Genomic DNA, 15328 nt, shown 5'->3' with positions numbered 1-15328 from the left:
TTCAATTCCAAAACCTACAGAAGAAATATGATTAGGTTGCCTAATGATTCTTGAATTCAGTTTACAAATCATGTGATGCCCCAAACTGTTCCAAGAAAATGCTAGCTTGTAAAATAATTTTTTCTTTCAGAATACAAGACACATTTAACATACAGATTTTACAATAAAGTTTATTAGCTGTTCTCCTCTTTCTCATAAATGGAATGGATAATGTTGATAATTCTTTACAAACCAGTACTCATTTGTTTAAGAAACTGTAATGAGGAGGTTGTCAAAAACACATATTTAATAAACTCCAAAAAAGCAATGGGAAGCCAAACAGTATTATTAATATAAAAGACCAGAGAAATTGATTTCTGAAATTGTTATCTACTTTTCACTAAAATTTCTTAATTGCTCACCATGAAGATCTGTGCAACTCTACTGCAGAGCAGCTACAAGAGATGAAAGGTGTACAGTCTGAGGGGAAAACACTCATACACATGAGGTTTTTGCCTGTTTGCCTATTAATGAAAGGAGAACTGGAAAGAGGTGGAGACCAAATCCAAACCCAATGACAAGAACAACGGGAACAACACCCAACACCCCCCGAAAAAAAAAAACCCCACAAAAAACCAACCAGGAACCATTTGAAAACTTTTATAGAAAAGAGGAGAACATGCCCATGTTTTTATGTATAACCTAATTTCCCTAAGGGCTTCTTTCCACAACCACCATCCTCCTGTTTTCACTTCACACGATTAAGGAAGATAAAGTCCAATCAATTAATATTTAACTTAAAACCAAACCAAGAGAGTAGGTGGCAAAAGAAAAAAAATATATTTTAAATATACATATATATGTTTGTGTGTGTGCAACTATGTAAAGAAAATAATTCCCATAGTTACAGAGTTTAAAGAAAGTTATATATATATTTATATATATATATTTTATTATAACAAAATAGTCAGTTATTGTGGGTAGAATATTCATTAAAATCTGACCCCTAAGAATGCATTTAAAATTTTAGACTATGAATTGGACTCCTTTCCCACTGCCATAATGATTACATCATCACTGTAACGTCTGTTTTGTGTTTATCTCTATGAAATTTTCTCAACCTTATGTGTAAAAGGTAAACTCCCCTAGCACCTAAACATGGCCTCAATTCAGAAAATGTGATGATCATTATGTATGAACTTTTGTAAGACACTATAAATAGTGTTGCACAAGTAGATTAAAAACATTTAGACATTGTTATTCCTAGCAAATCTACTGGGAGGGAAAAAAAAAACTTCAAACAATAAAAGACTTTAAGAAGATATGAATATCCCTTGTGAAATTATTAAAGTTAACTCAGATATTAATTTTGAAATTAAAAAACATATTTTCCTTATTTGTCTGTAATGAAATATTTGCTTTGATAACAGAAGTCAATTGAGAAAAGGACTTGAGAGCTAATATGTTGGCCAAACCATGCTATTAAAGTTAAGCGTGCATTGTTGCTCAAAGTTTACTAAATCATTGATTAAAACCACTTTTCTTTCATTTATATTGAAATTTGGAAAGAATGTATATAAAGCTTCTCTGAAAATCTCTTAAAGTTACTTTCCCTTAAACATTAAGGAATTTTACCACAATTTCCCCGTCTCCCCAAATCCTATTAATAGCTGGTCAGGCCATTCCATCTTCATTTGTGAAAAATGGCCACAAACCAATAGTGAGATAAAATAATACAGATGTTACAACTTGAAGGAGACACTAAGATGTCAAAAATAAGTGCAACTGCAGACCATGATGAGTGGGATATGATTCAACATGGAAGAAGTATTGAAGGCAGACTCCAGAAGGAAAGGGCAAAGAAGTGTCAGAGAAAATGAGACTGGAAAAGAGAAACAGAGAAAACATCAGTCCTCATAACTTTTCTTTTGCTGGAACCCAGATGTAAGGACCAGACTGTTCTTCTATGATCTGCTTCACTTGGTTGTAAATGTCTTCCAGCGTATCTCCCTGTATAATAGCTGTAATGATAGAAACAAAATCAGAAACCTCCATTAAAATTGTCTATCTTCACCATTACAATTGTTGGTAAGACAGCAGAAGCTATATCTTAGAAATACTCATTCAGGAAGAGATACCATCTATGTATTGTTTGCTTAGAAAGGGCTCATTTCATGAATTTTCTTATTTTTAAAATAGAAAAAAATTTATTTTAAAAATTTATCAGAAAGCAAGATTTGGTGATTTTTTACTTTGTTTTGTGTATTTGGGAAATAGACACTGAAGTAATTAGAGGCAAAAGAGCATTTGTCTGCAACTTACTCTTAAATGTTTCAGCAAAATTATAAATGTGGTAAAATGTTAACATTTGTGGAATACAGGTATATGAGAATTGCTGGTACTATTCTTGTGATTTTTCTGTAAGTCTGAAATTATTAAAAATCCTTAAAAACACACACACACACACACACACACACACACACACATGGGTTACAACACCATGACACTTAATGGTACTTAATATGAACACCAAATATAAGCTAATCATTATTTCAAACAAACAATAAACAACAACAAAAACCTATCCAAAGATACCTAAGGAATAATTTAAAGAATAAAATGAATTTGGGAATTGCTACCTATTCTTCTCTTTTTAAACAAATAGTATCTTAAAATAGATCAAAATTTATAAAGAATAAGAGAAAAGTCAGTTTCACTGAAGAAGTCAAGTCTGAATGTTTTCCTCTGTACACGCTATCCTCATCGACAACCTAAGAAACACTAAATTTCAAGATTCCTCATCACTGCAACCTAGATTAGATGAATTATTCTGGAACTTAAGCACTTATTATTACTACTGGTAAATGTGGGCATAGTTCAAAATCCATTTCAATGGGTGAGTTCATATGGCTCCAAAGCAAAATTCTACCATAAAGGGCACTGCTACACATCATGCCAACCTGTGAAATGTTCAGTAAATTCTTGTTCCAGTTTCATGGCTCTCTCAAACGTCTTTCTGGCTTGTTCTTCCGTCAGACGCTTATTCATTTCCCTATACAAATAAATTTGGAAATTAGTAATTACTACATTATAATACTTTTGAAAAAGGATGACAAAGGAGAGAAGATATATAAAATCATGAAAAGTTGAGCTCTGTTGAGAATCTTAATGTCATTAAAAACTACATCCAGTCACGGACTATGTAGCTTTTTACTTGGAATGACAGAAGGGTTTCAACACATTTTTGCATTAGTTCAAGACAGCCAAAAAAACTAAGCATTAATTTGACAGTTTTGACTTCGATGAAAATTTCATATTAAAATATGACTTACAGATCTACTTACCAATTTATAGATAGTAAAGGGGATACATGAACACATTAAATAATACCATGAGAAGGCAATCAGCAAAATATAGTCTGGGGAAAATTGCAGAATAAATGAGTTGGTTTCTTCAACAAATAAACAGAAAAAAGAGAAAGATATGAAGGGAGAATCTGTAGATCAAAAGACTTAACAACCAACTGTCACAAACAGACCTTGTTTGGAACTTGATTCAAACAAATTGAAAAAATTAAACAAAACTTATGAATCAAGAAAACATGAACTGATGATATCAAGGAATTACTGTTTTAGTGTGACATAGTGATTTTTTTTCTTCTTTATGCTTGTTCATATTGCTTGGACCTTCTACAATGTGTACGTATTTTTTTTATACAGCAGGTTCTTATTAGTTATCCATTTTATACATATCAATGTATATATGTTTTAGTGTGACATCACAGTGATGTTTTTTAATAAAGAATTTTATCTTTCAAATATATACAAAGATGTACGGATGAGATCATATAATGTCTGCGGTTTGTTTCAAAATAATCTGGAGTGGAGAGGTAAGGAGGTGGGGGGATAGATGAAACGAGATTGGTCACAGTTGATAATTAATGTTACAGCTGGATGATGGATAAATGGAAGTTTGCTCCCAACTTAAGAGGGAAAGCTTTCAATGTTTCATCATCAAATATGATGTTTGCTTTGGTATTTTGTAGACGACCTTCATCAGATTAAGGAAATTCCCTTCTATTCATAGTTTACAAGATATTTTTGTCATGAATAGATGTTAATTTTATCAAATGCTTTTTCTGCATTTATTAAAATGATCATTTTTTTTAATACTAAAAGCTGGTTTTTTTTTTTGGCTGTGCCGTGCGGCTTGCGGAATCTTAGCTCCTCAACCAGGGACTGAACTTGGGCCATCACAGTGAAAGTCCCAAGTCCTAACCACTGGACTGCCAGGGAATTCCCCATAAAATCTGTTAATGCGGTACACTACACTGATTTTTTAAAAAATTGAAGTATAGTTGATTTACCATGTTGTTAGTTTCAGGTGTACAGCAAAGTGTTTCTGTTATATACATATGTATTCTTTTCATATATATATATTCTTTTTCAGATTCTCTTCCATTATAAGTTATACAAGATACTGAATATAGTTCCCCGTGCTATATAGTAGGTCCTTGGTGTTTATCCATTTTATGTATAGTAGTGTATATCTGTTAATCCCAAACTCCTACTTCATCCCTCCCAGTCCCCTTTGGTAATCACGTTTGTTTTCTATGTCTGCGAGTCTTACACTACACTGATCTTTAAAAATTACTTTAAAAATTGTGGTAAAATATACACAATATGAAAGTTACCATTTTAGCCATTTTAAAGTATACACTTCAGTGGCATTAGTACCTATGCAAGCATCACCACCATCCATCCCTATAATTCATTTCATCTGGTAAAACCAAAACTCTATACCTATTAAAAATAACTCTGCACTCTTGCCTCCCCCTGGCCCCTGGCAACCATCATTCTTTCTGTCTCTATAATTCTGACTACTCTAGGTGCCTCATATAAGTGGAATCATACAGTATTTGTCTTTTTGTGACTGGCTTACTTCACTTAGCATAATGTCTGCAAGGTTCATCCATGTTGTAACACATTGCAGAATTTCCTTCCTTTGTGTGCATATACTATATTTTGCTTAACCATTCATCTGTCCATGGACATTGAGTTTCTTCCATGTTTCAGCTATTGTGAGTAATGATAACATGAACATGGGTGTACAAATATCTCTTTAAGACCTTGTTTTCAATACTTTTGGGGATATACTCAGAGGTGGAATTGCAGGATCATATAGTAATTATGATTTTTAGTATTTTGAGGAAGTGCCATAACTATTTTCCACAGCCACTGTACCATTTTACATTCCCACCAACAGTGCACAAGAATTCCAGTTTTTCCACATCCTTGGCAGCAATTATTTTCTGTTTTTTTGACAGTAGCCATCCTAATGGTTGTGAGGTGGTATGTCATTGTAGTTTTGATTTGCATTTCCCTAGTGATTAGTGATGATAGGTATCTATTCACGTGCTTATTGGCCATTTGTTTATCTTTTTTGGAGAAATGTCTGTTCAAGTCTTGTGTCCATTTTTGAATCAAGTTTTTTGTTGTTGTTGAGTTTTAGTTTTCCATATATTCTGGATATTAATCTGTTATCAGACATATGACTTACAGATACTTTCTCCCATTCTGTGGGTTGCCTTTTTATTCTGTGGATAGTGTCGTTTGATATAAAAAGTTTTAAAATATTCACAAAGTCTAACCTTCCTTTTTTTCTTTTGTTACCTGTGTCTTTGGTGCCATATCTATGAAATCATTGCCAAATCCAGTGTTATGAAGCTTTCGTCCTGTTTCCTTCTAAGAGTTTTATTTTCTTACATTTAGGTCCTTGATCCATTTTTAGTTGACTTTTGTATGTGGTGTTAGGTAAGGATCCAACTTCATTCTTCTGTATGTGGACATGCAGTTTTCCTAGCACCATTTGTTGAACAGACTGTCCTTTCCTCATTGAATGGTCTTGCATCCTTGTCAAAAATCAACTGACCATTTCTTCCCCCTGGTCTTTTATCTCTGTTTTTATGCCAGTACCACAGCATTTTGATTTCTGTAGTTTGCAATAAAATTTGAAATCAGGAAGTATAAGTCTTCCATTTTTTTGTTCGTTTTTAAAGATTGTTTTCGCTATTTGGGGGTTCCTCAAGATCCTATATGAATTTTAGTATGGATTTTTCTATTTTTGCAAAAATGTCACTGGGATTTTGATAGGCATTGCATTGAATGTGTAGGCCACTTTGGGTGGTACTGACATTTTAACAATATTAAGTGTTCCAATCCATGAACATGGAATGTGTTTCTACTTATTTATATCTTAAGTTCTTTCAGCAATGTTCTATAGTTTTTTTTTTTTTTTTTTTTTTTTTTGTGGTACGTGGGCCTCTCACTGTTGTGGCCTCTCCCGTTGCGGAGCACAGGCTCCGGACGCGTAGGCTCAGTGGCCATGGCTCACGGGCCCAGCTGCTCCGCGTCATGTGGGATACTCCCAGACCGAACCCGTGTCCCCTGCATCGGCAGGCGGACTCTCAACCACTGCGCCACCAGGGAAGCCCTGTTCTACAGTTTTCATTGTACAAGTCTTTCACCTACTTGGTTAATTCCTAAGTATTTTATTCTTTTTGATGCTATTGTAAATAAAATTGTTTTTGTAACTTCCTTTTGAGACTGTTCATCGTTTATGTATGGAAATGTAACTGATTTTTGTATGTTGACTTTGCATACTTCTACTTTGCTGAATTTATTAGTTCTAATGGCTTTTGTGTGGAGTCTTTATGGTTTTCTACAGATAAGATCATATCATCTGCAAACAGAGATAATTTTGCTTCTTCCTTACCAATTTGGATGGCTTTTATTTTCTTGCTTAATTCCTCTGGATACAACTTCTAGTTCTACATTAAATAGAAGTGGTGAAAGCAGGCATCCTTGCCTTATTCCTGATCTTAGAAGAAAAGCCTTCAGTCTTTCACCATTGAGAATGATGTTTGCTGTCAGTTTTTCATAAATGGCTTTTATTATGTTGAGATAGTTTCCTTCTATTCTTATTTTGTTGAATGTTTTTATCATGAAAGGGTGCTGAATACTGTCAAATGCTTTTTCTACATCAGTTGATGATCATGTGATTTCCCCCTTCATTTTGTGGATGTGGTTTATTACAATGATCCATTTTCATATGTTGAAACATCCTTGCATTCCAGGAATAAATCCCACTTGCTCATGGTGTATAATTCTCTTAATATGTTGGTGAATTGTTTGCTAATATTTTGTTGAGGATTTTTACATCAATGTTAATAAGGGATATTGGTCTACAGTTTTCTTGTGGTTTTTTTTTTTTTTTTAAAGAAGATGTTGGGGGTAGGAGTTTATTAATTAATTAATTTATTTTTGCCGTGTTGGGTCTTTGTTTCTGTGCCAGGGTTTTCTCTAGTTGTGGCAAGCGGGGCCACTCTTCATCGCAGTGCGTGGGCCTCTCACTATCGCAGCCTCTCTTGTTGCGGAGCACAGGCTCCAGACGCGCAGGCTCAGTAGTTGTGGCTCATGGGCCTAGTTGCTCTGCGGCATGTGGGATCCTCCCAGACCAGGGCTCAAACCTGTGTCCCCTGCATTAGCAGGCAGATCCTCAACCACTGCGCCACCAGGGAAGCCCTTCTTGTAGTTTCTTTGTATGGCTTTTGTATCAGGGTAATGCTGGTCACACAGAATGAGTTAGGAGGGATTGGCGTTAGTTCTTCTTTTAAATGTTTGTTATAATTCACCAGGGAAGCCATCAGATCCAGAGCATTTCTTTGTTGGGAGTTTCTGACTACTGATTCAATTTTCTTAATATAGGGTGTATAAGTTATACGTATACAAAACTTACTATAGTTACAGGTATATTCAGATTTTCTATTTCTTTGTGATTTAGTCTTGGTAGGTTTTATGTTTCTAGCAATTTGTCCACCTAGGTTACCCATATTTTTGGTGCCCAATTGTTCATAATACTCTCAGAATCCTTTTTATTTCTGTATAATCAGTAGTAATGTCCCTACGTTCATTTCAGAGTTTAGTTTCAGTCTTATTTTGCCTTTGTCTGTCTGCCTAAAGGTTTGTCATTTTTCTTGATCTTTTTGAAGAATCAACTTTTGTGGCCTAACATATGGTCTCCCCTGGCAAATGTCCCATGTGCACTTAAGAACGTGTATTCTGTTATTACTGGCTAGAGTGTTCTGCATATGTCTGTTACGTCTATCTGGTTTATTGTGTTGTTTAAGCCCTCTATTTCCTTATGTATCTTCTGTCTGGTTGTTCTATCCATTATTTTGAGTGGTGTACTGAAGTCTCCAACTATTATTGTAGAGCTGTTTCTCCCTTCAATTGTGTCAGTTTTTCCTTCATATATTTTGATGATCTGTTATTAGGTACATAACTGTTTATGACTGTTATATCTTCTTGCCATACTGAAACTTTAATTAATATACAATGTCCTTCTTGTCATATATAACCTTTTTCAATTTAAAGTCTACTTTGTCTGATATTGGTATAGCTACTCCTGATCTCTTTTGGTTACTATTTGAATAGAATATCTCTTTTACTTTCTCAACTTGTTTGTGTCTTTGGATTGCATGTGTTTTATCCAGTCTGCCCATCTTTGTCTTTTGATTACACAGTTTAGTCCACTTACATAAATTACTGGAAATAAGGACTTCCGTATGTGGTAATTCACTTCTCTCTTGCTGCTTTCAAAATTCTGTCTCTGTCTCTTGATAGTTTGATTAAAATGTGTTTCAATGTGGGTCTCTTTGACTTCATTTTATTTAAAGATTGTTGAGCTTTTTGGATGTTTATATTCATGTCTCTCATCAAGTTTGGGACGATTTCAGCCATTATTTTTTCAAATATTCTCTCTGCCTTTTCTCTCTTTCTTCTAATACTGGGACTCCCAGATGCATATGTTCTTCCGATTGATGGTATCTCACAGGTTCCTTAGGATCTGTTCACTTTTCTTCAGTCTTTTCTCTTTCTGTTCATAGCCTTGATAATTTCCATTCTTCAAGTTTGACGAATCTTTGTTCCTGCCTGCTCAAATCTGTGTTTGAATCCCTGTTTGAATGAAATTTTCATTCAAAAATTTGAATGAAAATTTTCATTTCAGTTTTTGTACTTTTCAGCTCCAGAATTTCCTTTTGGTGTCTTACCTCTTTATTGATGTTTCCATTTGGTTCACACATTGTTTCCTTGACTTTTTCCCACATCTTCTTTGAGTTTGCTGAGAAACTTTAAGACAGCTGTCTTAAAGTCTTTGTCTAGTATATCTGCCATTAGGTCTTTTTCAGGGACAGTTTCTATTGATTTATTTTTTTCCCTTTGAATAGGTCATACTTTCTTCTTTCTTTGTATGCCTTATAAATTTCTGTTGAATACTGGACATTGGAATCTTATAATGTGATAATGCTAGAGGTAAAATTCTCTTTCCTTTAGGGTTTTTTGTTTGTTTTAAATTGTTATAGGATGTCTCCATGCCAGGGATTAGCCTGAGGTATACATGTAAGGTCTTCTCAGATCTTTTCTGAGCCTGTGCCTTTCCCTGGGCATGTGTGTTGACTTTCTGAATACTCCTGTATATGTGAACGTCCTAGTCTGACTCCCAAATGGGAAAAAGAAAACGTGAAAGAGGGGGAAAAAAGGCACCAGCCCCTTAACTCTCTAGAAGTCACTTCAGCCTGAGAGGTGGGGCCCTGCAACAGTGGCAGTGGGGTTTGCAACAATGGCTTCCTGCTTCTGTGTCTGCACCTCCACAATTAGAAGCAGGAATCAGCTATCTGAGCACAGATTCCCCAGTGTTTGGAGGACAAGGTCCTTATTCCCCACCTTGGCTCCACAAACTTTATGTAAGCTGTTCAAGGAATGAGTGCATGGCTACCTGCTAGGGGGCTGAAGGTGGGGAAATGGGTAGTTGCTACCATGGTAAGAGGTGAAATAAATCAAATTTGACAGTTCAAACCATCCCCTAGAAGCTGCAAGCCTTCAATGAATTCCTGAGTTCCAAAATACAGTTGACCCTTGAACAATGTCAGGGTTAGGGGTGCCAACCAACCCTCCATGCAGTTGAAAATCCATGTATAACTCAACAGTCGGCCCTCCATATGCTTGGTTCCTCTGTATCCATGGTTCCGCATCCACAATCAATCGCAGATTGAGTAGTACTGAAATATTTACTACTGAAAAAAATCCATGTTTAAGTAGACCCATGCAGTTCAAACCTGTGATGTTCAAGGGTCAACATCAGACAGATTCTGCAAGTCCAACTGTTGTCTAGGTGGGGAGATAGATTCCTGGTGCTTCCTACTCCATCTTCTCTCTAGCTCTATCACTGATTAATCTTAAATGTTAACCTAGCCTTGCATTCCTTAAATAAACCCAACTTGGCTGTTGTATTTTATCTTATTAAAAAAATTGTTGGATTCAAATTGCTCATATTTTGGTAAGGATTTCTGTACCTATAGTCATGGTAAGACTGGTCTGTCACTTTCATTTCCTGTGAAATCTTTCACAGGTTTTGGTATTAAATTAATGCCCATAAAATTAGTTGAAGAATCTTTATAAGACTGGTATTATTTCTTAGCTTTTGATAGAATTCAGTAAGTCCTTTTGGCTCTTTTATTTGTGGGAAGGCTTTTCATAACAAAGTCAAGTTCTTTAGGAGTACAGGTCTAGATTTTCTATTTCTTTTTTTCCTTTTCTATTTCTTCAGATTTTTTTAAAGCATAACTTTCAAACATAGAACAGAAATATCATAAATATATATCTTGATGAGTTTGCAGCAACTTACGCTTACCTGTATATCTGGTACCTAGACTGAGATAGAGAACATTACATCAGCACCTAAGTATCTGGGTGTCTTCACTCCAGTCACCAACCTACTCTCAAAGAGTAACCTCTATTTGATTTCTATAAGCAATGATTAAATTTGGGATCATGGAGTATATATACTTTTAGGTCTGAATTTTTTTTTACTCAAATTATGTTTGTGAGATTCTTCTATCTATACTTTTGTGTGTAGTTGGAGATTGCTCATTTTCATTACTGTAAAATATTTCATTTTGTGTGAATATATCATATTTATGTAGGCTTTGATGGGTATTTGGATAGTTTCAAGTTCTTAGTTATTTAGTATAGTATTTCCAACTAATCTAGTACATTTCTTTGGTAAACATACGTAAAATTTCTGTTGAGAATATATCTAGGAATGAGACTTTTGGGTCCTAAGTTATGTGTATGTTCAGCTTTAGGAGATACTGTAAACAAGTTTACCAATGTGGATGTACCAATTTACACTCCTATCAGTGTTATGAGCTTCAGTTTTTCCACATCCTTGCCAACATTTGGTATTTTTTCATTTTAGCTATTTTAGTATAACATATGACCTTGTGGTTTTAACTTGCATTTCCATGATTAAGCATTATCTAAAATGTTTATTAACTATTTGGATCCTCTTGTGAAGTGTCTAAGTCCTTTGCTCATTTTTCTACTGGGTTGCCTGTGTTAACATTTTTAATGTCCACTGGATGTTTAGTGATATTCCCATTTTCATTCTTGATGTTATTTATGCCTTTAAAATTTTCTTTCCTTGATATTTCTTATTAATAGTTTTTTCAAAGAAAACATTTTTGATTTGTTAATCCTCTCTACCATATGTTTGTTTTCTAGGCTACTACATCCTCCAAATTTATTTACTTGACAATTTTGTTACCATTGAGTTCAAAACATTTATTAACTTATGGAGTGACTTATTCTTTGATCCACAGAATTTCAAAATATTTGGGGATTTTCCAGTGATCTTTTAATTATTCATTTCTACTCTAATTTCATCATGCTCAGAGATATTTGTTTTTAATCATTTGAAATCTGTGGCTTAGCATATAATTAGTTTTGGTAATTATTTTAAGTGCACTTGAAATCAAGCTGTAACTTTTGCAGATGTTGAGTGCAGTGGTCTATGTATGTCAGTTAGGTAACGTTTCTAATTTGTGTTGTTGTATATCCTTATTTATTTTTTTATTTGTCTGTTTTCTTATTCTATTACTTTGTGATTCTTTTGTTACGTTCGCCCACTATGACTGTAGAATTATTATTTTTCCTATATAGCTGTTAATTTGTGCTTTAGATATTTTGAGACTGTGCTACTAAAAGTGCAAAACAAATGTATAAATATATCTTCGTAATGCAGTGAACCTTTAACTTCTATGAATGTTCCTCTTTATCTCTAGTAATACTTCTTACCTTAGAGTATACTTTGAAAGTAGTACAAACCAGCTGAATTTATTTACTGTTTGTATGGTATATCCCTTTTTTCTATTCTCTTTCAGCCCTTCCATAGACTAATAATTAAGGTATGTCTTATGAAAGCAACATATAATTGATGGGTTTTATAGCACACTATCCCAAAATATGGTACCTTGGCTTGAAGGAATTTGAAAAATGACAGGTACAGGAAGGACTCTCTGACCTTCCCCTGAAGCAGGTCAGTAAGACCCTCCTGTGAGAGGTGACCTCCCTATACCTGAAGAAAAGGACCATCCTTATCTCTGATGATGGAGGGAAGCTGAGAAGAATTTGAATGAACAAGCCTTACTAAGTTTCCATTAGTTTACTACCCTTAAGTCATATCGTCTGGTCCTATCACATTTTCCCATCACTCTCCCCTCATCTAACCTAGTATAAAAATGTTCAGGTTTAACCATTTCTTTGGGTTTTCATTTTCTTATGAAGGGTCCTATGTCATGTAAAACTTAAATAAATTTGCATGCTTTTCTCTTGTTCATCTGTCTTTTGTTACAGAGGCCCAGCTGAGAACCTGGAGGAATAGAAGGTAAAGATTCTTTTCCTTTTCTACAAAAGCAACATATAGTTATTTATTTCTCATTCCCCTATTCTGCCAATTTTTGTATTTTAATTGGACCATTTAGTCTAGAATTTAATTAATGAAACATTTGGGTTAATTTATACTATCTTACTATCTGTATCCTTTTGCCCCACCTATACTATGTTTCTATTTGCTCATTCCTCTCTTCTTTTAATATTTATTTAAATTCTATTTTTTGTCCTCTATTAGGTAAATATTTATGCATTATTTTATTCTCTTAATGGTTACCCAGAGCTGCACTGCCCAATTAAGTAGGTACTGGACACATGTGACTATTTAAACTTAAAAATTCTAACATATGTTACTTTATACTTTAGCATATTAACGTTGATGATTATGATAGTTAATATCGAGTGCTTATTTAATCCTCACAACAACCCTCTGAGTGGATATACTATTATTACCTGCATTTTACAGATAAAGGAATTGAGATGCAAGAAGGGTAAGTAAATTACCCAATCTAATAAGTAACAGAGACTGGATTTGTACTTAGAGGCTGTGCCTTAGGCATTTACACTTACATGATATTTTCCATGGATTTGGGTTTAATAAAAATGGAGATTGGGTAAAGTTGTGCAATCTGTAATCTCTTTATGGCATTTCCAGACACATCGAGGATACAGTGTTTGCCCTAAAACAGAGGGAATAGGGAAGAAAAACAAGTGAACCAAGTATTTTCAACTATATCAAAGGTACATTTCCTACAAGTACAAAATTGAATTATGATGTTTGGATCCTGTTCACTTTAAGCAAAATTGTCATTTCTGTTATGAAGACAATGAATAATGACTATGGATAACTGGTTTTCCATTCTCAAATATTACATTTAAAAAGGAATGAAAATACAGTTCCCTTACTCCTAGCTTTCACAGATCAGTAATCTCTCAAAACGGCAACCAATATGGGGTTCCTATCTTTTACTTCGCTGAGAAAGGGCACTAAAAAATACCCTAAGCTACCATCTTACCACAACCATCATTTCATAAAAGAATATATGATCAGGGCTTCCCTGGTGGCGCAGTGGTTGAGAGTCTGCCTGCCGATGCAGGGGACAAGGGTTCGTGCCCCGGTCTGGGAAGATCCCACATGCCGCGGAGTGGCTGGGCCTGTGAGCCATGGCCGCTGAGCCTGCACGTCCAGAGCCTGTGCTCTGCAACGGGAGAGGCCACAACAGTGAGAGGCCCGTGTACCGCAAAAACACACAAAAAAAACAAATAAAAAAACAAACAAAAAAAGAATATATGATCAAACAAGAATGTAAAAGTGTAGGATAAAGGCGAATCTTTAAAACTGAATAAATTTAAATTTATAAAACCTCACTACCACTCTCTGTTCTATTTTTCATCTTACTGGTGACCAGTAAAAACTTTATCACAAACTGAAGCATTTGGAAACCCCAATTCTGAATTTAAGACGCTTTCCTGACATGCTTAAATTCACTGCCAAAGGCCATTAAGATTTTTAGTAAAGATGAGCATTTCCATGTTAAATAGGGTAGTACTTCTAATTTATCAAACAGATTTTATTATAACTTTTAAAGTCAGGTCTACCCCATAATGCGTCTTGTAATCTAAGGGCTTGAATCCACCCGAATGAATGATAATTTCAACTCAGTAGGACTATTTAAAATAAAAACATTAATATTTTATGAATATTTCAAACATATAGAAGGTAAATAACATATATACATGTACCCACCACCTCCTTTTAGTAGATATTACTATTTTACCTGATTGCTTAGAAATTTTAAAAAACTTTACATTGAAACATTAACATTCTATCTTGTTTGCTTTATTTTACCTCCCTGTATATATATGTACACAATAGTTTAACAGTAAATTGCAAACATAAAACTTCTTTACCCCTTATTTCCTAAACACAATGACATCTCTTAAATAACCACAGTATAATTTCAGTTGGTCATCTAGTATCCTTTACTGCAAAAGGAAAAAAAGTATTCTTGCTCTAGGGTCCAATCCAGGACCACACATTGCATTTAGTTGTATTGTCTCTTTAGCCTCTGTCAATCTGGCACAGTTCTTTAGTCTTTGTCTTTCATGATCTTGATATTTTTCAAGAGTACAGAACATTTTTTTTCATAGAATATGCCTCAACCTGGGTTTGCCTGAAGTTTCCCATCAGATGGCAGGATACACATTTTTGGTAGGAATACCACAGAAGTGATGTTGCATCCTTCTCAGTCCATCATATCAGGAAGCATAAGATGTCTACTAGTGATGTTAATTTTGATCACTTTTTAAAGGTTTTTGTCTGCCAGGTTTAGATTACTATTTTCCTTTTGTAGCTGATAAGTATTTGGGGCAAGGATATGTTGAAACTATGTAAATATCCTGTTTCTCATCAGGTATTGATTCACTCATTAATTTTAGCATACACTGATGATTCTTGCCTGAAACAATTATTATCATGGTGGTTGTCAAGAGAGCTCTCCTAATTCCATCATTCCTTCTAACCTTATTAGTAGACATTCTACTAATGTAAGGTAAAT

The 15328-nt window shown here is 34.5% G+C and overlaps 1 protein-coding gene across 25 annotated transcripts in view; it reads right to left on the bottom strand.

Moving 5' to 3' along the window:
* Positions 1-150: 150 nt before the first annotated feature.
* The window catches only part of DLG1 (discs large MAGUK scaffold protein 1), a 285790-nt gene continuing 270612 nt past the window's right edge, over positions 151-15328 (bottom strand). For all 25 annotated transcript variants that reach the window (XM_067738490.1, XM_067738497.1, XM_067738501.1 and 22 more), the window contains 3 exons: positions 13341-13450; positions 2940-3031; positions 151-2000 (listed from right to left, as the gene is read on the bottom strand). In XM_067738490.1, the coding sequence (XP_067594591.1) occupies positions 1894-2000; positions 2940-3031; positions 13341-13450 (309 nt within the window). In that variant the 3' untranslated portion in view covers positions 151-1893. The remainder of the gene's footprint in view (positions 2001-2939; positions 3032-13340; positions 13451-15328) is intronic.

The sequence above is a fragment of the Pseudorca crassidens genome, chromosome 5 (assembly GCF_039906515.1).
Source record: "Pseudorca crassidens isolate mPseCra1 chromosome 5, mPseCra1.hap1, whole genome shotgun sequence".
In the NCBI taxonomy this organism is placed as follows: Eukaryota; Metazoa; Chordata; class Mammalia; order Artiodactyla; family Delphinidae; genus Pseudorca; species Pseudorca crassidens.
This window is presented reverse-complemented; position numbering and strand designations above follow the sequence as displayed.